Source organism: Paroedura picta, chromosome 9, assembly GCF_049243985.1.
Source record: "Paroedura picta isolate Pp20150507F chromosome 9, Ppicta_v3.0, whole genome shotgun sequence".
Lineage (NCBI taxonomy): Eukaryota > Metazoa > Chordata > Lepidosauria > Squamata > Gekkonidae > Paroedura > Paroedura picta.
In genome coordinates, this window is record NC_135377.1 from 16652578 (window position 1) to 16676995 (window position 24418).

The window sequence follows — 24418 nt, forward strand, 5'->3', positions numbered from 1 at the left end:
CAGCTTGTTTCTCTTTTGGTTTGTCGGTCCTTTCTTTCAAAGCATCTGGGCTTTTTTGCTACAGTACTTTTCTCTCTCAACCTTTAAAAAAAAGGCTTTTGAATGATTTTTTTTTCTTCATAAATACCCTGTTCTCCAGGAGCGGTCCTTTCATTTTTAATAAAAGAAATGTACCTTGTTTTCGTCACCAGTTTTGTTTTTTAGCATCCTTAGTAATCTCAAGCGGTTATTCTTTCAAACCGCTACAACGTTTTCATGTAATTTTATATGCCTCATTTGCTCTTCATATGTCAAAGAGCTTTGTCATTCAGAAATGTTGTGCTTGGGGGACGTAATTAAAATGCACACCTTTCTTGATTATGTTCACTGTGTGACTTCCCCAAGAGGGCCAATTGCAACATTCCGCGTTCCTTGATGATGCCAACAAAATCACTTTACTAATTGCTGATATTTATTGAGCAGAGTAAACAACACCATCCCGTCATTGGTAGCCCTGCTTGGTATTGCATTGCGTTTTTTGTTTGAACATTTCACATTGCCCTGTTTACATGAACCAGATTCTGCCTTTTTTGATTATTTTTATTATGGTGGATTAACAAAGTTTGCACTGGCCTGTAATATCAGTTCCACTGGCTGTTACGGATCGCAGCTTTTTGCTCATCAAATATTGTGTGAAAGCTTAAGGGGGTGGCAGGAGCTATTGGGATGTGAGTGTCCTGCATAGTGCAGGGGGTTGGACTAGATGACCCATGAGGGCCCTTCCAACTCTATGATTCTATGATTCCGCTGGCACTTACAAAGCTAATGCTCCATCAAATCATGTTACTTGCACAGTTCAGTGTTAGCATGGAGGGGGGGTCCCCTAACTCCATTTGAAGATGGAGCTTAGGCCGTAGACATTCAGATTGCTCAGACAAGTTTGTAACACACTTGTCATCTCAAATCTTCCTTCAAATAGCCTCGGCTGGAAAAAGGATGGTGCCTGTTTTCATCTGTTCACCAGTCTCTGTAGTTCTGTAAAAGAAATGGGGAGCTTGATTAGGAAATAGGGGTGTGTGCAATGTGATAGTTTTCCTGTAAATACCTGAATCAATGGCAATCCGGGGGGGGGGGGGTTGGGGCTCCCCCAACCTGAATCACAATCCCCATTAGATTGAATGGGCCAGATCAGAGAAGCCCAATTTGGGTGATTCCAGACATTTAAATGGTTCCAATCCGTTCTAGTGCTCCTTTTTGCTTCCCTGCCTGAAATGGCTCCTGGCCATTTAACCTGACTTGCCCACTGATTAGCTGTTCAGTTTAAATGGCTGACAGCCATATAAACCTCCATTTTGCGTTCCCCCTTTCCAAGGGGAGGGAAGCAAAAGGGACTGCTGGAATGGCTTGGAGCATTCAAACAGATATCTATGTCTCCTTAAATACTTCAGAGCCTAATCGATTTGGGATACCCAAATCACCCATACCCCTATACCGGAACCTTCAGTGAACCAATTTTTTTCCCCATACACATCCCTACTAGGGAGGCCAGGTAGGTGGAGGATCCTGGTGCATAGTTGAGGTACAAAATGGAAGAGGGGGGAAGCAGGTTGCTCTGGTGATCCCCCAAGGATCAGCCAAGATGCTTCTTGGAAACATTAGCAGCGCATATGTTCTAATTCAGCATCTAGTATTTTGAATGTGCCTGTAAGGAGATCTTGTGTGGTGTGGGGATGCAGAGGGCATCTCTCTTGGCCTGGGATGGCTGCTAGCGGCCCTGCAGGGGACGAGTGCGCAAGTGTGTTCTGGAGGCTGTGGGCTTGGAAAGCCAAAGAGGGAACAGAGTGATGGTGGCCTAATTTTCCACCTGAGTTGAGCTCACCAGCCTTTTATTCAGCTGCAAGTCTCAAGTCTCTCTAGAGTAGAGGTCCCCTATTTCTTTGTTTGTGTGTGCACCTTTGGCGCAGTGTGGTGGTGGACTCAACTCGTAAAGTGGAGGGGGAGCCAGCCATGAAACGATCGCTGCAGCTTAACTTCAGTCACAGGGTAAATATCCTTGTGCTGCGTTTGCTGCTGCTACCAAAGGAACATTTTGCAAAACGTTGCACAGCCAATCAGAAGCCTTGCTGGGCAAAACTCTAGGTCAGCCTTTCTCCCCCTTTTACCATAGAGAAACCCCTGAAACATTCTTCAGGCTTCAAGAAAGCCCCGAAGTGGAGCAGTCGTGCAGAATATAGTCATGAACACGCCCATCCAGGGCTCCTCCCCTTCCCATCCCTTCCAGGCCCATCATTGGCCATTTTGGGAGGGGTTGGGTGGGTTGACATGACCACATATGGTCATATCACCCCATAAATATTTAACACATTTTAAAAATCTGTTAAAATAATTAGCTCTCAGCCATTCAGGAACCCTTCCAGGGCCAATGAGAGATCCCAGGGCTTCCTGAAAGTCTGCTGTAGAGAGTCATTAGAAAAGGTGCTAGAGAACCTGCACTAGAAAAGTCTTCATCCTGAAGTACTGTCAGGCTGGAGTGGCAGAGAACCAAGACCAGTGAGGAGTGCGAAGATTTCTTTTGCTTGAAGCATAGCGGGAAGGAAGGATGGACGGACGGACTGGGTTAAGGAAGGACAGACGGACTCAGGGTTAAAGAAGGAAGGGAAGGAGGGAGGATTGCTGAAAAGACTCTCACCTCCATGAGTACATAATTGAGTGAGGTCAAAATATGGCCCTTCCTGCAGAGCTTGTTTATGTTGAGAAAAATGAATGGAACAGAAATATTAACTCAGTGTTTCTGTGACCTGCTTTGCGCCCCTCCCCCCCCAAAAAAAAGAAAAAAAAAAGAAGAAGAATAGCACATTCCCTGGAAGATATATCTTTTCCTTACTTTTACCTCATGCTGCTGATGGCTTTGGAGGTGGAGAGCTTCAACCTGCCTCGTGTCTTGTCCAGACTAAGAAATTACAGATCCAAGCGATGCATGGCTTCTGAGCTAGCTGCAAGCCCTTTCGATAAATGGGTCAGGAAGTCATTATATGTGTGTGTGAGAGAGAGAGAAATGAATAGTTCACAGGCAGTGTTAAGTGTTAAGGATCTGTTGCCTTGGAAACGGTCATTAAAAGACTCATTGGTCCCTGAAAAATGCGTACTGGCTTTATGATGGGAGTTAATATTAGGGGATAGCGAAGAAGTGGTTTGCAAATGAAATCAACCTCTGGAGCCCCATTCATAACTACAGAGTCAGTATTGATTATTGTAGTTCATGCCCACTTGGGCTTAAACACATCTACAAAATACAGCTATTTTTCCTCTCCTAAGAACACACTGTGGATCACATAGTGTAGAATCGGTTTCTCAGTGGAACAGGCTTCCTCGGGAGGTGGTGGGTTCTCCGTCTTTGGAAATTTTTGAACAGAGGCTGGATAGCCATCTGACGGAGAGGCTGATTCTGGGAAGGCTCAAGGGGGTGGCAGGTGACAGATGAGCAATAGGGCTGTGAGTGTCCTGCATAGTGCAGGGGGTTGGACTCCATAGACCCAGGAGATCCTTTCCAACTCTTATTATTCTATGAATCCAGTTTCCAGCCATGGTCAACCTTTGGATACATACGCTATCAACATATACACCGTCGAATGGGGGTATGTGGGATACCAATGGATAAAAAGATTTCTCCCCCTCCTCTTTTTGATCTGATTAACTTTATAAAGCAGTGGCATTTGGGTTTGCATGTTTTTCCCCCCCTCTGTCTCAGTGGTTTCTGCTTGCAGGACGGCATAATCTGATTCTGTGGCACTTCCTGGTCACCATTGGGTATTACCTCATGTCTGCAGATACCAGTAAGGATTAAGGATGGTGGGCTCTAATCTGGAGAACCAGGTTTGATTCTCACTTCTCCACATGAGGCCTCCTTGGGTGACCTTGTGCTGGTCACAGTTCTCTCAGAATAAGTTCAGCCCCACCTGCCACACAAAGTGCCTGTTGTGCAGAGAGGAAGGGATGTTACCATGACAAATGGCTTTCTTGGTTTGCTGCTGACATCCCCGTTTTGGGGCCACACGTCTCTCTTGTGACTTCAGCTCATTCCCTGTGTTGCTTTTCTGGAGTGGGACATGTAGAGAGAGGAACCCCACCCTCTACCGGTTCAGAATTCTAAGGCTCTCTTCCGCTCCTGCTGCAAACTGTCTACACGTTGAACCACTGTATTGGATCCGGATTGAAGCAGACCAGGCGTCACCCCAACTCCCCTCGCCCCCAAAAGCTTCAGCCAGAAACTGCTGTTAATCAGTTTAGTCTGACAAAGCTTCTGCTCGAACGAAAATCCACTCAGTGCCGCGAGAATCTATTTGTGTGTTGCTCCCACAAGCTGCGTTTGTTTGCTCTCTTCCCATAATGATTTCAGCGGCTTTTCCGGTCTCTCGCATAACAGGACACCGCTTTGAAAAAGCCGCGAGAAGTATTCAGGCTTCCTGCAGACTTGACGGCCTGCGACAATCGGCTCTGCGCCTCGATGCATTTTGCGTCTCCCACCTGGGTGACCCTTTCCGACGGAACAGGGAGGCTGTATCTGATCCGCACAGGCAAGCGTGGAGAAGGGGCCTGCGAAAAGTGGGAAGTAAGTCTTGAAAACATCCATTTTTTCATGGGCGTAGGACAGGGGTGGGCAAACTGTTGCCCTCCAGATGTCCATGGACTGCAGTTCCCATGAGCCTGCAATTCTGCATTTGCTGGCAGGGGCTCATGGGAATTGCAGTCCATGGACGTCTGGCGGGCCACAGTTTGCCCACCCCTGGTGTAGAAGATTACGACGTGTCGCAGGTGTTCTGCCTCTATCCCTGACTGCTTGAAAGTGCTTAGGGGAAAGTCTCACTGCCTCTTGATGCCTTCCAGGTTTTTGCCCACCTTGAATTGCTTCTTGGGCTTTTCCTTGCACAACTTTATTTACTTTTTAAAAATTCTGCCAAAGTACAGTCCCAAAACTGCATGAGTTTCACAGTTGCTCTTCATTCCCCCCCCCCCTTAATGCTGTTGTTTTTGCAATGGAGAAACTGAAGTGTCCCACTAAGATAAGGAAGACCCAAAAGAGCATGATGCTCTGCTGCTTCCAACTTGCTAGTGATCCCTGGCCCCAAAGTATGTTGGACCTCAACAAGGGAGGTCCTTGCTGGAATGATCTCCCTGAAGAGATCAGGGCCCTGGATGAACATGCAGAATTCCGCAGGGCTTGCAAAAGGGAACTCCTCCACCAGGCATTCGACTGAGGTTAATCCGACCGAAAAACATCCGGCAGTCCCCCCCTCATTCCAACCACAATCTCAATGTTTCTGACCTCCCTAGGGGTTGTTCTATTGGAATTGTTCAATGAATTAATTCTGTTTATTGTTAGAATTGTTACTGGTACGTTGTGTTGGGACTGTTATTTAATAGTTAAAGATAATAAATAAACTGATTCCAGTGATAAAAGCATACTGGAGCTGAGATTGAGATGGGAAACTTCTTTTCTTTCGATGGTAAAGATTTGTAGAACGCTCAAAGAAACGTGTCTCCCCTTTTCGGAGGTTGTTCCTGCTCTTTGAACTGCGCCTTTGCGTGCAGTTCTCTTAATTTAGCTGCCTCTCGGAATGTGAAATTTGATTTTGCGCACAAGTCGCCGGATCCGCTGCTGAATTCAGAAGGAGAGTTAAATATTTATTATATGTGGCGGGAGGACACATTTGCAAACGCTCCAGCATTAATTAGCTGTAGATGGCTGCTAATCGTAGCATTGCCCCAAGAGCATTTCTAGGCCAAGTTGTGGGTTCCATTTGCCTGGCTGGATTTCCCAGAGAAGGCTAAGGCCCCTGAGCAAAATCTGCAGAAATCCTGAATGACAAAATGAGCCATCCTTCCATAGCTCAGAAATTAGCCATGTTTGAAAAAATTCCTCCCATCATGGTAAAGGGTGTTGTAAAAAGGTAAAGGTATCCCCTGTGCAAGCACCGTGTCATGTCTGACCCTTGGGGTGACGCCCTCTAGCGTTTTCATGGCAGACTCAATACGGGGTGGTTTGCCAGTGCCTTCCCCAGTCATTACCGTTTACCCCCCAGCAAGCTGGGTACTCATTTTACCGACCTCGGAAGGATGGAAGGCTGAGTCAACCTTGAGCCGGCTGCTGAGATTGAACTCCCAGCCTCATGGGCAAAGCTTTCAGACGGCTGCCTTACCACTCTGTGCCACAAGAGGCTCTTAAAGGGTGTTGTAGTAGTAGTGAAAATATTTTGTTTTGCTTTTCTGTCGTCTTTTAGAATGTTCATAGCATTTCACATACAGTACTGCAGTGATCTGTACAGTGACTCTGTAAAGCAGGGGTAGTCAAACTGCGGCCCTCCAGAATGCTGGCAGGGGCTCATGGGAACTGTAGTCCATGGACATCTGGAGGGCCGTAGTTTCATCCCTGCTGTAAAGTAAGTCAGTCATTTTACCTCCAATTTATAGAGGAGAGTGCTGAGACTGAACTGGTGCTTTCCCTAAGCCTTCTTGGTGAGTTCATGGACGAAGCAAAATTAACATTAGGGGTTTCCTGGCTCAATTTTAGTAGAGATAGTTATTTGATGGAAATGTGTGTCCCATGACTGCAGAGTCCTTCCGAGAGCAGGTGTTGATAAGGTCCTCTCCTGGTCTTCTCTCCCAAACTGGTGACCGTGTTGTACCCCTATTGCAAAGCCTTGCCATTCATCCTGTTTCTAGTGTATGAAAAGGAAGCAGTAGTTTCCGGCAGCCTTTCTCAAATGTTTTTACCATTGAGAAATACCTCAAACATTCTTCGGGCTTTGAGAAACCCCAGAAGTGGTTTAATCTGCAGGATGTGGTTGGGATACAACTACAACACGAAAAAAACAGGCGGTTCTGAATGAATATCCTAACAGAAAAAAGACAGAACCTGTCCCAGGCTATCAAAATCAGTTAACAATATCTGTGTAAAACCTCTACTTTAATGATAAATGAAACAACCAGGTGTCAGGAGTGGGATTCGAACCCACTTCTTGGAGGCTTCTCTCTTTTATCTGTTAGGATGTGGTTGGGAAGCAGAGCTGTAGACACCCATCCAGGGCCTCTCCCCTTCCCACCCCACTCCATGTCCATCACTGGCCATTTTGCAAGGAGGGGACCATGTGTGGTCATATCACCCAATAGATGTTTAACAGTGTTTTTAAAAATATATAATTAACTCCCACCCAGTCAGGAAACCCTTCCAGGAACAACCCTTCCACGAACCCCAGGTTGAGAAAACATGGTTTGTGGGTTCAGAGTGGGTGGTTTTGTAAGCTCCATATCAGCCTCTTGTTTGTTGACCTGTCCGAACTGGAAAATACATGCAATTCAGAGACACCAGAATTCATTCTTCTACCTCCTCTTCTGCATGGGGGAAGAGAAACCTCACAAGTGCCCGTAGTTAATGAGCTGCCTCTCCCTGGAACTTTGTGTCTGACCTGGGCATTCTGTTTCAATTGGAGGACACATTTGTGCATTCAGGAAGCACCACCTGGTCTGAAGCAGATCCATCTCTCTTTCAGATATTATTCAATGAAGAATTAGAGAGTCCTTTTGTTATAGTCCACAGCGTCTCCTTTGTGAAGGCCGATTCCCATTCTGTGGGGGTACTACTCCTGCGAGTGGAGAAGGACGACCTGGACGCTCACGGCAGCGGCTTCCACGTTTCATTGGAGTGGGTTACGATTCGAGAAGCGTCTAAAGAGGGTAAGTCATCTACAGCAGGGGTGGTCAACCTGTGGTCCTCCAGATGTTCATGGACTACAATTCCCATGAGCCCCTGCCAGCGTTTGCTGGCAGGGGCTCATGGGAATTGTAGTCCATGAACATCTGGAGGACCACAGGTTGACCACCCCTGATCTACAGTTCCGCTTGTGGGAAAGCGAGGCTGCGATGGCCAGCAGGGGGTGCTGTTTTGAAGTTGCCATTCCAGTTCAGAGAAGCTTCAAGAATCCTGGCGCCTTTTCGTGTTGCTAGTGAAAGAACAGATGTGTGTTTTGAGATTCTTGGAGCTTGCTGGAACCTTGAGGGGAGGCAGCAATCCTAAGAATAATCACTTTGGAAGCCTTACAGGCTTATTTCTGCACGATGTTATTAGGAGGAGGCCAGAAGGACGACTGCTGTGTGGCTGTGCTTTATCAGGATTCCGCAAAAGTCGCCACACCAAAGGCGCAATGAGCGTGCACATAGCAATCTGCGGAAAATGGACCTTGAAGGGACATACACAGGGCTGCTACCCATCCCTGCATTACTTTGTCTCCTTTTTCCCGCAGCACAAGATGTGAGAAGTCAAGCTTGGAGGGTTCTCACGTCATTCCGTTTCATAGAAGGCCACCTGCAGGGGTAACTTCTCAGCATCAAGGCTGAGAGAGGAAGAACAAGCTCGCCCAGGGGAATGGGGAACTTCTTGCTTGCAGCATTGAGAGTCGGTTTATTAGGAGATGTTCCAACCTGTATTGCTAGAGTCATTTGTTATTTCATAGAATCAAGAGTTGGAAAGGGTCGTACAGGCCATCGAGTCCAACCCCCTGCCCAATGTGGGATCAGTGTCTGAAATAGTTATGCCTTTCCTCTTTGCCCAAGGAGAGTAATAAAAATGTCTATCACAACTTAAAGGCTGAAATAAGCATGTAATGCATGACACATCTTAGCAGATGGTAAGAGGTTGGAAAGTAAAATAACTTTAAAAAAAAGAGAGAGAGAACATTGTTTTAAGATCGGAAGGCTTGGGGAATGAATGATCTAGATCTCGTTGGGGTGTCCGGGCTGATAGACAAAAGTAAAATTGATTTTTTGGGGGTTCTCACCTTAACCAGTGTATCTTCTTTCAGTGTGTCACCTTGTAAATTGTGGGATGCAGACTCTGACACCTGGGAGCATGGGGGATTTAGAGAAATTGTGTTTGGACTTTTCTGTCTTCAGGGCAAATCAATAACATACCTCTGTGCAAGTGCTGTGTCTGTATGTGGTCATGTGCAATGGATGTATTTGCATTTGAAAAAGCATCTTTTTCTCTTTTTAAGATTTGTGTGTTTTTTTTAAATTTTTCATATCTCTCTGGCCACAGTCCTGAACATACTTCCAGCATTGGATCGGCTGCATAACTCAGTTTGCGTACTCTTATCTGTTAATGGAATATGACTTTGTTTCTGTTCCTCCCTTTTCTTGGTGTAGTGGTTAACAGCGGTGGCCTCTAATAAAGCTGTTCTGACCATGCAGTATTCTCAGGGCTCTCTCAGCCTCACCTTCCTCACAGGGTGTCTGTTGTGGGGAGAGGAAAAGGGAACACAATTGTAAGCCACTTTGAGACTCCTTCGGGTAGTGAAAAGCGGAGTACAAAATCCAACTCTTGATCTTCTTCCATTTTCATACAAGTTTTCTCAAAACTAAAGCTCTTGCAGGGCCTTACAGAAACGGAAGGGCAATGTTATTTACGCAAATGTTAGTCTTTAACATCTATTTGGAGAGAACAGGAAGTTGGCTTTGTCCATGTCATCAAAAGTGATGGCCCATCATTATTCTTTGAATGCAGCTTCTCATGCAGACTGGAAAAACTGGGACCTTTCCTCCCCAGCCCACACCAACCAAGAAGCGTGCGTGCATGTGTGTGTGTGTGGTGTGTGCGCACGCATCCTCACCCACAAGAAGGGCCCTGCTGGATCCAACCAGTGATCCCTCTAGTCCAGCATCCCATCTCACACGCTGACTGGCCAGGTGTCCTGGAGGGCCGACACAGGCCGTAGAGGCTGCGCCCATCCCATAATGTTGCTTTTGAACCATGACATTCAGGGGCTCACTGCCTCTGCAAACAGGTGTCCTCTGTCACCAGCATGGCTAGCTGCCACTGATTAACCTCTCCTCTCTTTACCCCAAGTTTATAAAAATCAAATAAGCTTGTTAGCAGGATTGCTGCTCTCTCCTGAAGCCAGCCTGCCCCCAGTCTTTCCTCTGCACACAGCAAGAGCTCTTTTGCACCCCAGGTGACGGTTAAGCGGCAACGTTAAACTTCTGCCTATCGGGACAAAAACAGCCCATGTCCCTGGATGATGTTGCCTCCTGGTGGGAAGAGGAACTCCATAAGATCTCGGAGTCTTTAGATTTTGTCCTTGTTGACCTGCCGATGCAAAGAGCCTTGCAGTAGAAACCAGCATTCCCTTTCCCTGTTTGCAGGCATCTGTTCAGCAGCCCTGAGCTTTGGTAGCTGTTGTGATGGTGCCTAATTTTATCCATATCCTTAGGTTTTTGAAAGATAGCCTTGCCAGTACCTCTTACGCTGAAAAGAATCTTTTCAGGCGTATTTTAATTACAAACCGCCAAGAGAAAAAATGTAGAAGGGGGAATGCTGATAAGTAGCTGGAAGCTTAAATTAAAATATTCTGGTTAGCGGCAGCCTAAGGAATCTGTAATGTTATCTACCAGGATATTTAATGTGCAGCTGCTTCAGCGCAGGAAAAATTAGCTAAAACTGCTGTGCATGGATTTCTGCAGAAGCTGTTGTAATCACACCGCATCACTACAATTCCAGCGTTTTATTTTTTAATTTTTTTAAAAAAGCTTATTTTTTCAGTTAAAGTTCTTCAGTTTCAAAACTTTAAAGAGGCAGACGCAAGATGCAGAAAAAAAGGGTGAGGCAGACGCTTAGACAGGGATCTTGGGCATCTGGGAAGGCCATCCAGAAGAGAAATTCTAAAGGAAAGACATGAGAGGCACCTATTGGCTTGGAGTCAGAGGGAGCCTGCCAATCCTCCCACATGCATGACCACCCAAAACACAATGGGAGCCCACAGGAGCCTTTAGGATGCTGTACACTCAAGGTGTATCATTGGAGAGTGCCTCTCAAGGCTGACACGATAGGGAAACAGATTCCGGCTTCAGTTCTAGGGCCAGAAGCCTGAAGACAATGACGATTCCTTTTTCCCAGACTTGGAGAAAGGGCAAGGGAATCCGGGTCATGGTATACTCCCTGACTGAGACAGAGAGAGTTTGTAGGTCCTGGGAAGATCTCCAGATCAGGAAATGAGGGGAGGCAGCTGAGCAAAGAGAGGTATGTTCATGACAAGCTTATCAAGCTTAGATCTTTGAACAGGAAATTCCAACTAGCTTGTATATGGTTATTGTAGTCCAACTAGCTTGTACAGAGTTGTTGTGCTTTTAAAGGTGTGAATGCTAATATGAGTAGGTCCTTGCTAATAGAAATGTTAGTGCCCCATATTATCTAAATGTATGTACAGGTCTGTTTGGCCCCAGGACCACAGCTAGCATAATACCCAGTTGCTAATAGAAATGTTAGTGCCCCATATTATCTAAATGTACAGGTCTGTGTGGCCCCAGGCCCACAGCTAGCATAATACCAGTTTCCTTTCCACTGTATGGAGAGTCTCATCCAACCTGGTAAAAGTGATCCTGAAATCCAGCCAGGTGGAGCAGTTCCAAGGTATCTGCTCAGAGCTTGGGTTTTCTTGACTTTGGCCGTCGTAGCCAGGACGTGAAACGTGATCTTTATTAGCCGAATGTTCTACTTTTTATTAGGTGTCCTGGAGTACGAGGTTTCAATGCGTCACGTCCTTCAAGGGAAGTCCGTTCCTCATTACGCAGCTATCGAACCCAGCGGTGATGGCCTGATGGTCATCTCTTACAAGCCCTTCACGTTTACAAAGCAGGACTGCGAGAACAAAGATGAGGAAAGCAAAAAGGAGGAGGAAGAGGAGAGCAAGAAAGGTAACCCTGGTTTCCTGATCTCATAGAGCCTATTCTTGTCTTAGGGGTTCCTTTAAAGCAGTGTCTTCCCATTGACCCACCAGGTCAGCAGAAGCCCTTTGAGGAGTATCTGGCACTGCTTCTAGAAGATGTTCTCATTCTGGCCTTAGCGTATCTCCAGGGCAGTATTCTCTGCTGTTGAATGGCAGCTGCTTGAGTGTAAGTCACCCAGGAACTCCGGGCTTGCTCTGCAGAAGCAGGCAATGGCAAACCCACCTCTCTTTATCTCTTGCCTTTAAAGCCCCTGCAGAGTTGCCGTAAGTTGGCTGCAACATTTTATTTTCCATCACCACCACAAGGCTGGACTTGGAGAAAGGCTCACTGTAGATGAAATCAGTAGAAGGCACTGCTGCTGGAGCCATACAGAACGAAGATGAATCTAGAAAATCCTATTTCAGAGCTGAGTAGTTCCCTTTTTATTGTAACTCTGCAAGCATGTTGAATCATGGAGCAGTATCTTCTGATCTGTACGGTAAAACAGGTTACTGCTGATGGCTAAGTATAAAATGTCTACAAGCCAAATGATTCTCTGCCGGTTCGCAGGCTGTTTTTTCTGGTGCAGCCCTTTACAGACTCGGTATAGTCTAATCCAGTGGTTCTCAACATGAGGGCCGGGACCCCTTTGGGGGTTGAACGATCCTTTGGTAGAGGTCGCGTCAGGGCAAGCAGCTTGGCTGGGGGGGGGGGGAGGGGGCGCCCATCCGCACAACAGCCTTGCAGGGTAGATCGAGATAGAGCGTTCGTCTGTCTGAAGCAGCGGAAAAGAGCGAGATCGACATGGTGGGACAAGAGGCAGAGCTGAACTGAGAAACCCCAAAACTCAATTTATATGCAATCATGAACAATTGATCTTCACACCATTGGTCAGTTTCAGTTTAATTTCTGTGAAAGAACACTTGCATAATTTTATGGTTGGGGTCACCACAACATGAGGAACTGTGTTAAAGGGTTGCAGCATTAGGAAGGTTGAGAACCTCTGGTCTAATCTCACTAAAATTGAAGGGCTTAAACTGGAATCATTCTGCACAGGATGGCAAGTATTCAAGTATTTTTGTCCAGCGTGGTGTAGTGGTTAAGAGTGACAGCTTCTAATCTGGCAAGCTGGGTGCAATTCCCCGCTCCTCCTCATGCAGCCAGCTGGGTGACCTTAGGTGAGTCACAGTCCTGATAGTGCTGTTCTCACAGAGCAGTCCTGCCAGGGCTCTCTCAGCCCCACCTACCTCATAGAGTGCCTGTTGTGAGGAGAGGAAGGGAAGGCAATTGTAAACTGCTTTGAGACTCCTTCTGTTAGAGGAAAGTGGCATATAAAACTCAACTCTTCTTCTTCATCATCCTGAGAGAGCGGAGATGGGATTGCTATTTTAAAAAAGCTGTAAGTTTCACATTTTTCTTTGAGGCAGAAGCTATTAGGAAAAAATGACTCTTTTTTAAATTCACCCAGAGTTCATTATTTATTTATTTATTACATTTATATACCGCTGCTCCCAGCAATCTGGCTCGCGGGGGTTCACCTCCTATAAATGCATCCCATAACATTTCCAAATATTTCAACATTCCTAACATACAATAAAATCCCCATGAAATCATACCCTTACAAAACCTCTATCACAACAGTTAAAATAACAATGCAGTTAGCTTTTAAGAATTAACCATTAAACAATCAAGATGGTAGCAGTAACACCCAATTCTTCCCAGACATCAGTAGGGCCGTAGCACCACAGATGGAAAAAGGATAGGGGTGTGTGAGAAGAAAGTCCATTTTCACTTTGTCTGCCACCAAGTCTGCCTGCTCATAAAGGGTAAAATGTAAAAGAATGAGTTATTCTTCAATCATGGTGACTCCACTGGGTAATTATCCTAGAGATGAGACCCCCTCGGGGGCTGATCCTTTCCGTATGATACAGAAACACCCTCAAAAAGGAGGACTGTTCTGATAGTGAGCCTTGCAAAAGTTAAATCCAGGGCCATGATACTGCCTAACATAGTATTTTGTGTACACCTTGAAATGGTCTGCTTCTCCCCCCCCCCCCCCCCCACACACACACAGACACACACCGCTTTCACTGATCTCCAAGCAGGGATGTCAAGTTATCAGTTCAGGTAATTGTCAGCATGAGGTTTGTTTGAAAGGCTGAATCGCTTGCTGGCCATGACCTGAGGCTACGGCAGCCTAACGCAGGTATGCCTCGAGACAGAAACCGACAACCCGCAGAGGTGAGCACAAGAACCACTGCTGCGTTTCACCTCATTGATTCTATGAAGCGGCCTTGACTTCTGAAGCCGTGGGGAGCATTCGGCACTCAGGATGCTGGGCCTGATGAAATGACAGGCTAATCCATCCTGGTACATCCAGGATTTGTGTTGGAGCCTTTCTTCTCCAAAGAAGCTTGTTCTTAGATGTGTTTTCTGTGTTTAGATACTGATAGCTGGCCTGCAGCCAGCCGCTCTGTTCAGCCAAGTTGGAAACCTTCCTGCAGCTTAAGCACTTTTTCCGCCAGTGATCAAGCTGCTTAAGTTGGCGGAAGGCTACGAAAAGGCTTCAGACTTGACTATAAACTCTCAAGCATGAAGTAGTGTGACCCATCGTGTATTTGCAGCCTCCGATGCCTTGGAAGGTGTCATTTTGAGCCTGCTGAGTCAGTGAGCTGGCAGCAGGGCAGTAGGGGAGAGGTTGCTGGGAAAGTACACTTGCCTAGCTTTGTTGCCCTGGAATGTCCCGATATGGTCGTGGAACGCCATAGATCGTTGCTCCTGTGCCGTTTGCCCTGCAGGTCTTCCGGTCACAGTGATAAAGGGGAGTATAGCCAGTTTGGTGTCGTGGTTAACAATTGCGGCCTCTAATCTGGAGAACCGGGTTTGAGGCTCCATTTCTCCACATGTCAGTGACAATTCTGTTAGAATAGTGGTTCTCAACCTTGGGGTCGCAACCCCATTTGGGGGTCGCGTGGCCCCTTCCCCGGGGTCATGAGGTTGCTGGCCACCGGGGCAGTAGCGTACGGAGGCAGGTGGAGTCATGGCAATGGCCACCTCAGTGCCACCTCGATTGTTGTGCGCCTGCGTGCGCATGCGCACTTTCGTGTGTGCTGCCGCTGCCGTCACCACCACTCCCAAATTTGGGGTTGCAGCAAAGGTAAGGTTGAGAAACGCTGTGTTAGAGCTCTCTCAGCACTCCATTAATTTAACAGTGACATACAGAAAACTGCCCTTACTCACACTAAGATGTTCACCCTTGGAGCAAGTGGTGTCAGATTTTCCTGTGGTACCACATGTGCAACTCATCAAGATGCAGACTATTTCCTTGGCTGATGGATCCTCGTAGGTCCAAGCAGAAATTCTCAGAGCTCCAGTGGACTTCAGAAAGTGAGTTGGGCGATTAATCAAGAGGTCTTATTGGCTGCCTTCATTCAGCTGGAAAGGTTTCCTGTGACTATGGTAACAGGCAGGCCGTGGAAGATCAGGAAGGCTTGTATGCATCCCAGGGTTCCTTCACCAGCGCATGGATCCATCCTCCCTTCAGGTTTTCCTTGTCCCCTGGAGGGGCAAGAAGTGAGATATTCCCATTGCCTCCACGTGTCACAGCAGCCATTTTCAGTTTGGCTCCATCTTCTGTGGCAGCCATTTTGGGGTCGTGCTCACTATCTGTCTCGAGATTCTAAGGGTGCCTGCAGGCTCAAGAAGTTGGGAGATCTCTGCTTTACGGTGTACACTTGTGGGATTTCTCAAAGTGTGAAGAATGTTTCAGGGGTTTCTCAATGGTAAAAAAAAGTCAGGAAAGGCCGACATAAATGCATTCATTCATTCATTCATTCATTCATTCATTCATTCATTCATTCATTCATTCATTCATTCATTCATTTATATACCGCCCTCCTCAAAGGTTCAGGGCGGTTCACATGAAACAGAACAGGAACAATACAGATAACTTAGATTAACAATGATGAATGAAATGAAACAACAAGCAACATGGAACCGTAGAAAAATTAAACATTCAAGTAACTCATACTGATAGCCCAGTGAGTTGGGCGGAACTGCAGTGGCTGCCATAGGAAGGGGCTCAGGAGGCGGGCCCTTGGGAAGTGATGGTACAGGTCAACCTCAACCAAATGCCTGGCGGAAGAGCTCCTTTTTGCAGGCCCTGCGAAACCATTCACGTTCCGTCAGGGCCCTGATCTCCTCCGGGAGCTCGTTCCACCAGGTGTGGGCCAGGATGGAGAAAGCTCTGGCCCTGGTTGAGGCCGTGAACTTCCCAAATCAAATCTCAACATTTATGAAGAAAGGCCTGAAGTAGATATGCGGGTGCTGTTTGGCCTCAACTCTCGTATCAAAAGTACCCACAGTATTTTCTGGCTTTCTGAACACTTTCCCACCAAGCCTCCTCATCCAGATCACCTCAGGACTGCAGCCGGTTATGCCTTCTCTTCCCTGTTTCTGTCTGTAGAGCCCCTCTACTACTGGCAACAAAGTGGAGACGATCTGACAGTCACGTTTCGCCTTCCGGAAGAACTCGCAAAGGAGGACATACAAGTTGACTTTGCTCCAGATCGTATCAAGGTCGCGCTGAAAGATCCTCTCCTCCCTGTGTTGGAAGGAACCCTTCATTCGTCAATTGACCATGAAAGCTCAACGTGGATAATTAAAGAAAACAACAGGTATTTATTGCGATCCTGTGTAGTCTGATAATGTGCTGTCTTTGGGGTGGAGAAGGGATGCCAGCCTCCAGGTGGGACCTGGGAATGCCCTGGAATGACACCTCATCTCCAGACTGCAGGGATCAGTTTCCCCTGGAGAAAACAAACACTTTGGAGGTGGACTTTATGACATGGGACCCTACCGAGTTCCCTGTCCTTTTAATTTAGCCTCCTCTTTCATCCTGCAGTGTTTTGTGCAATCCGGTGTGCCCCTGCCTTCAAATTCCACTGCCGTTTTTATACCTCTCAGGGCTCTCTCAGCCCCACTTACTTCGCAAGGTGCCTGCTGTGGGGAGGGCCAGCCTGGCGTAGTGGTTAGGAGGGCGGACTTCTAATCTATGGATCCGGGTTTGATTCCCCGCTCCCCCACATGCAACCAGCTGGGTGACCTTGAGCAGATCACAGATCAGCTGTGTCAGACCTCTCTCTGCCCCACCTCCCTCACAGGGTGTCTGTTGTGGGGAGAGGAAAGGGAAGGCAACTGTAAGCTGCCTTGAGACTCTTTCGGGTAGAGAGAAGCATCATATAAGAACCAACTCTTCTTCTTCGAAGGTGATTGTAAGCTGCTTTGGGACTTCTCAGGGTAGAGAAAAGTGGAGTATAAAAACCGCCTTCTTATGTACGTCCAGCTGTGAAAGGAGAGTTGTTTTTTTTAATGCAGCCACACTGAGATAAGTGTTCTTCGTCCATACCCATTCTCTGTGTCAATGAGCAGCAAGCATTTTCTGTTTCAGCATCCAGTGGTGACTTAAAAAAAAAAAAAAAGCACTGCATATTGGAGAAGGACCTCCTCCTCTCAGCTATTAACCGGCCGATTGCTGCTTTTGATGAATGTCCGGCAGACTGAATTCCCACGACAGGAGGTCTCTTCTTCGGCTTTCTCTGCAAAATGGCCCATTGTCTTCCCAGAGCAGTTTGGGTGACATTTGCCCCCAATTTAATGTTGGGCGACATTCACCCAAACTTAATGTTGACTTTTTGCTTGGAGTCAGAGAGAGAGAGAGAGAGAGACATGCATTCAGCTAAATGAAAAGTGGGATTCTGCCAGGGGTTCTCACTGTGTGAATTCCTTATTGGAAATCGGTCACAAATCGGTCCCCTTCTTCTTTGCCCAACCGAGAGCCAGCTCTGTTCTGCGCCCGCTGTTAGCTGGTCTCGTTAAATTCTGGTGCCTTTATGCAAACTTGTGTGCCTGCCCAGGAGGACTGCCAGAGACGCAGTCTCACCATGTCGCTGCACAGAATCTCCGTTCCCAAACTCCTCGGCGTTGTAGCCTGCTGTTCTGAATTAGGAACTGTCTCCCTCCTGCCAGCAAGCTGTCTTCCAGTTAGGTGTTGGATTTCCTTATGTCACCTGCCGGCAAACAGCTTCTCTCAGCTGCTGTTGTAGAAAGAAAAAAAGTGAATGAAGGCAACAAAGAATGAGAGATGTGCCTCCTTTAGACCAGTGTTGCCAGAGCTTGGTTCTTCCTGCAGAAGCCAAATAATCGCAGATGAACCTGTTCGGGATGAGAAGCAATGTTCTTTGCAGAGGTTTCTGCTTTAATGAATAGTGCTGCGTCAGTATTCTGTACAAGGATCTCGCTTCCGGAAGATCAAGCCATATTTATTTATTTGGGGTGCTTTTGTCCTGCCTCTCCAGAGGACCTCACCCGAGACAGTGAACCACAAAAAGTAAATACGATTCCAGCCCTGAAATTATCAGCAGGAAACATTCAGTAACCAGCAGCCGATAAACATTACAAGCTGAGAGCAGGCCAGAAAGAGGGAACTAAAATACCGAAAACAGGTATAAAAATGCCAAAACCTGGTGGGGGGGAGAAATGTTTCCACCCGGAATAAGGTAGGGCTAGGCAAGCTAAGGAATTGGGCAGCCCATAACTGGAGAGCCTCCAGTGGGAAAGCTCCTTCTCAACTCTCTTTGGGCCACGTTTGGATAACGATTGCCAATAATAATATCTAAATCCATCAAATTCTGTCCTAAATAAAACTGTCTTCAACGTCCTCCTCTAACGATTGACATTGAAGGGGGCCAGGCGCACCTCCCTGGGGAGATTGTGGGGCTGCCACGGAAAAGGCCCTCTCTCAGGTCTCCACCAAACAAACGCCTTTAATGTATGGGACAGTCAGAGGATCATCTCCCTGTGATCTTCATGTTTGGGAGATGTCTGTCCTTCAGATACCTGCAGCGGGAATGGGGGAGAGTGCTGGTCTGTTGATGGAAGTGTCTTTCCCGAGCAGAAATTTAATCCAGATGCAAGTCAGTACTTCTATTTCAGCTGTCCTCCATGGAATATCAGTGGCTATTATCCAGGCATATCCCCTCCCCCTTCTCTGCAACTCATGCATGAGAGCAAGAGGTTGGCTGCTTGGCTACTTAGGGGGAGAGCAACTTTTGTTGCACGGCATGCTGGGGTACTAACCCATGCAGTTGCCTGTGTAAGACGGCATCGGGTGGATGCTAAAGTTGCACACTGACCTGTTTAATGAGGATGAGCACAAAACAATGTTTCTCATTATGCCATTGCAGTGCTGGGTTTCTGTTTTAACCAAGGCAACACTGTTTACACTTGAAAGCCAACGGCAGATGGAAAAGTAAAGGGATTTACATCATTTTTAGGAGAATTTAGAGGATTATCCTGCGGCTTCAGAGGAAATCTTCAGATCTAATCCAAATAATGAGGGGAAAGTGGCAGAGCAAGGATGGGGAGGGGGATCTAAAGGTTGAAGCCAAATAGTAAAACATTAACAAAAAACATTATAATGGCATATTAAATAGATTTAGCATTCAATAAAAACATGTAAACATAAGAAATGTAACCTAACCAGGGAGGAGGGCCAGCAAAAAATTTGTAGGGGTATACCAGTTTAAAAGTCTTAATCTGCTGGTAGAAGACAACAGCAAAGGAGAAGTGATGAATCGCCCAGGGATGGGTTTCCAAAATTTAGTCACCATGATAGAAAAGGCCCTTTCTCAGGTTACCTAGCTTAATTTGGCAGGAACACGTGAAGTATGGCCTTTGAAGATGATTGAAGGGCAGGTTCACATAAGACAAGGTTGTCCAGTGGACCCAACACACAAGCTACGATTATATTTGGCTCCTCACTCCCAGCAGAAGAGAACTTGACCACAGGCTAGCGGGGGGGAGGAGATTAGAATTTTTAATAGGATTAGATCATCATCTGATTAACTGTAATGTGTGGGGCATTTGTAGGGGTTTTATGTTATTTTATTGTATCTTATTGCTGTGAACCGCCACGAGACTCTTTGGAGAGCAGCGGTACAAAAATTAAAAATAATAATAATAAAATAAGAATGTCCAGGTTCCTGGTGTCATCTGGCTGTCACTGCTGTATCTTATTGCTGTGAACTGCCACGAGACTTCTTGGAGAGCAGCGGTACAGAATGGATGGATGGATGGATGGACGGACGGACGGACGGACGGATGGATCCAGGTTCCTGGAGTCATCTGGCTGTCACTGCTGCAAATGGGGTGCTGGACCCTCTGGATCATAGGCCTGATCTAGCTGGACTGCGCTTTCATTATTATATGGACTAAGGCATCTTAAGAACGACAACAAGCAAATCCAGGAAGGCGGGAATGAACCAACATATGAAGACAGGATAAGAGACTGCACCTCTGTTAGAAACAACGGATTGGAACAGGCCATTGTACAATGGGGAACCAAAACAAAGAGTAAGGCAGTAAGCCTCCAGCACCAAGGTGGAATGAGACAGTAGAGATGTGGGCTCTCATTATTGGTGGCACGTAGTCGGATTCTGTAAAAATTACTAGCTATCCGTGAATTAAAACATGCCCAGTTTATTACAAATGATTTGGAATTGCTCTGGAACATTCAAGTAGAACTTAAGGAAGTTGTTTCCCCGTTAATATCTGTTTTCCTTTTTGCTTCCTGCACCTTTTGCTTCCTGCAAAAAGGTGGGGACCCGTTTCCATTATACGCGTGATAATTTCTCCATTGCAAATCTTGATATAATATTCACAAAGGCAGTTCTTCTCCTCTTCCCCCAGTGTGCCCCCACCCCCCCTGGTAATTGGGTGACTTTAATGACAGTGTAGGAGAAAGAAAAATGAGTGACTTCTCTAACGGTTAAATTCATCTATAAAGCAGAGTGGCACAATAATGATTAGGTTGCGATAAAGTGCCAAAATGACATATTATCCTCTTATGCTAAACAAGTTATTTTTTGCTGTGAATTGCGTTAGAAGACTTCATCCTTAAGAGTCTTGTGTCTAATGAGAGAGGCTTGCTCCTTAAGTGGAAAATTATACATTTAGCTGCTCATAGTCTTGGTTGAATTCTACTGAAAAAGAACTTTTCTTTCCAATGTTCCTTGGGGGGCTGGGGGGGAGGTGTTCTGTGTTTCCATTCTCAAAGGTGTCTTTCCTGGGAGAGTATTTTGGAATTCAGTGATTGTTTCGTAGAAAGAAAGAAAAGGAGGATGAATTAACTTAGAAAAAGTGCATGAGAATAAACTCGGCGCAAATCCTGTGAAACATTAGGAAAATACGGGCTGGCTCATAGAACAGTAATGAAGGGAGTTCACGCCAAAGGATCTTATCTCTTACCTGTGGCATCCTTTTGTTATGGTGCATTACAAGAATGGCCCCAAGCCCAGCTGTAGATTTCTGATGGGGTAGGGCACAAATAGCGTTTCTGAGAAAAGGTGGTTTCTGGCGATTTTGGACAGCAGGCTAAAACCTTGAATACATAATAACAGTCACACTAATTTGGAGTAAGCTCCGTTCATCCCAACAGCTCTTGCTTTCAAATAGAAATGAACATAAAACTGAGCTGCAGTGGCTTAGTGTAAAACCAGAATTGATATAAAAATTAGCCACCATCCTCAGCTTTAGTAACCCTGGAGTAAATAGTAACCCTGGTTGAAAATCACTGTTCTGGTCCCAAGCTCAGACCACTGGAAGTTCTCGCTTGCTACCTGTTGGCTTTAATGACAGCAATCTTGCAGTTATTTACGGCTGCCGAAGGTTTCGCAATCCATTCTGAATCGCATGCAGGCACAAACCTCGGTCCCCACAGAGGGCTAGGTTGGATGCCAGACATGGAGCACTTGAAGCTTATCAGCTGCCCCTGTGCAAACTGCAGCTGTGGCCAAGGCCACGTTTTGGAAGTGCCCATGCCAGCGTTGATGAAGCTATCTCCTGGGCACTCCTGGAGCCCATCTTGCAGGGCCTGGCTCTTGAACCAACCTTAACATCCTGCTTTGCTCTGATCTTGTTTGCATGATCCATTAGGACAAAGCCGGTTGCTCTGAAAAGATACCTGAATGCTGAAAGGATCAGAATGCCAGATGCCAGATGGGATGATAAATTCAACCTGTGTGGGGGAATATACGCAGTCCCAGCAATCGTATACCTTTGGTTTTCCAGAATCTGCGTACGAGACCCATCCCGCACACCAGTCTACCTTATCTATTTTAACAATCAGTATTTGTCTCTTCCAGTTTGGAGATTTCCTTGATGAAGAAGGAAGAAGGAAGTATGTGGCCAGAGCTGATTGTGGGTGACTCACAGGGGGAGTTAATCATGGACCCTGCCCAGAGCGAAGCGATAGCCAAGCGTCTGATGCATCTGACCTCCGATGAAATGGTAAAGTGACTAATGAAATAAAGCTCTTGACCTGTAAAATATAGTTACATTTATCAAATTACAGCCTGGCAATATGTGCTTTCTCTTTTTTTTGCCATCAAGTCACAGCTGACTGATGGTGATCCTAATGGGTTTTCAGTGAAAGGGATGTTTGGAGGTGATTTCTCATTGCCTGCTTTTGCATAGCAAGCCAGGACCAATTCTGCTTAGCTTTCCAGATTGGATGAGGTTGACCTCACCTGGGTTATGCAGCTGCCAAGTAAAATATGAATTGGTTTTCCCCCAGTGTCGGAAGCAATGCTCAAGGGAACAAGACTGGGTAAAACACAAGAGACCACTGGATTGTTGCAGATTTAAAAAATGCCTTCTCTTCCCCCCCATCCCATGATTGAGTCAGCAGAACTAGACTAAAAAAAACAAATTTGGAAAGCTATTTCGACTGGCCGCCGTGTTTCGGTACGAACTACCATGAGTAGAAGCCCTGCATGACCTTGGACCCTTATATCTGAAGAACTAATTTTCCTCCTACGTTTTGCCATAAGGTTCTGCAGGTGCCCCGACCACCATCCCTGCGAACAGGCAAGATCATCCACGTCCCCATACATGCGCTCTCTCTGCTGTGGCACTCACCTTGTGGAGCAGCCTGCCCAAGGAGGTTGGGAGGGCTCCCCCACACCTGTCATTTTATAAGCTGTATAAAACAAGTTGTTCAGGAGAGCTTTACTTGGAAGGTAACAGGACTATACTGTCCCAGACTAGTTCAGGAAGGCACCTTATAAAGGCCATGTGGATTTTAACATTGTGTATAGGATGTATTGTCAGTTTGCCACACATTAATCCAGGGTTTCATGATGGTCATGGAAGTGTTTCCCAAAATGGGTGGGATTATTTTTTTATATATGTTTTAAATTTGTTAAACATTATCGGGAGATATGATCATGTATGGTCATGTCGACCCACCCACCCCCCTCCCAAAATGGCCAGGGGGTGGGGTGGGGTGGGGAGGGGAGGGTCCCCAGGTGCATGTGTACACAGTTATACTTTGCAACTGTATTCTGTATGATCGTGCCATTTCTAGGGTTTCTCAAAGCCTGAAGAATGTTTCAGTGGTTGCTCAACGGTAAAAAAAAAAAAAAGCTTGGCCTGAATTTTGGCTCGTGAGCTGGTTCGTGCCCATTCTTACTAAAAACCTACTTTAGGACAGTATCCATTTGCAACACTTACTTGCAAGCAAAGCAAAGAATTAAAATTACAAATCTTCGATGATCCGAGAAGCTTTTGCAGGGCACATAAGGCACCATCCTCTTAACAAGAACGAATTTCACAGCCGTGAAAACCATATATTTTTAATATCAAATCAACATTAACATTTAATCAGTGAATGTCATTAAAATGTCACCAGAAAGGAGTCCTTTTAAGGTCCACCTACTGATGTCTCTTTAAAAGTTACTTCAGGCATTATGCCAGTCTGTGTGTCATGTGCTGTAATTGTCAGAAAACCTAGCAGACCAGAACGGTTGGATAAGAAAGAACTGCAATGAATCAAAGTTCTAGGTTAAATCTTTGCCGATTCTAGGGCTAGTCTGCACACAATAGATAATGCACTTTAGAAGTAGATTTTCCTGTTCTGCCCAGGAAAATCCAGCTGCGAAAGCACATTGAAAGTGCATTAACCTATGTGTGCGGAATGAACCCTACTCTCCTTCTACACTCTGTTCCCACCAGAAAAGCCACTTCCAAGGATATGAGGCGTTCAGGTCTGCCATGAGAAAGGGGAATGGGCAGAAATCACTTATACATAATTCCATAAACCACAAGGGCTCATTTGCAAGATAGTAGGAGTAGGATCTGCTCGTTCTACCAATCCTGCTTGGTTCCCCATGCCATAGCCTAAGGGTAGTCAACCTGCGGTCCTCCAGATGTCCATGGACTACAATTCCCATGAGCCCCTGCCAGCAAACGCTGACAGGGGCTCATGGGATTTGTAGTCCATGGACATCTGGAGGACCGCAGTTGACTACCCCGCCATAGCCCATGTCATTCTTGATTATTATTTCAGTCTGATTTATGGCAACCCTGTAGGGTTTTCAAGGCAAGAGATGGTCAGAAGCGGTTTGCCATTGCCTGCCTCATCTTGGTATTCCTAGCCGTGGCACGTAAATACCCCTAACTCAGGTTTGCTATCTTATCCTGGCCATCCACTACCCCTGTTCAGGTCATAAATGTGTTGGTAAACCATAGTTTGGTTTTCCATGCTGAATCCTACCCAGCGAGGCAAGTTTATATAAGTAACAGTGAGTGAGACCTGTTTCTCAATTCCGTGTAGACAGGATTGAGG

At 46.2% G+C, this 24418-nt stretch overlaps 1 protein-coding gene across 1 annotated transcript in view; it reads left to right on the plus strand.

The window, feature by feature from the left end:
* NUDCD1 (NudC domain containing 1) overlaps window positions 1-24418 on the plus strand; it is a 46801-nt gene that overhangs the window by 8763 nt on the left and 13620 nt on the right. The window contains exons 3-7 of the mRNA XM_077351647.1: window positions 4403-4588; window positions 7527-7710; window positions 11533-11721; window positions 16199-16409; window positions 21936-22080. Coding sequence (XP_077207762.1) covers window positions 4403-4588; window positions 7527-7710; window positions 11533-11721; window positions 16199-16409; window positions 21936-22080 — 915 coding nt within the window. The remainder of the gene's footprint in view (window positions 1-4402; window positions 4589-7526; window positions 7711-11532; window positions 11722-16198; window positions 16410-21935; window positions 22081-24418) is intronic.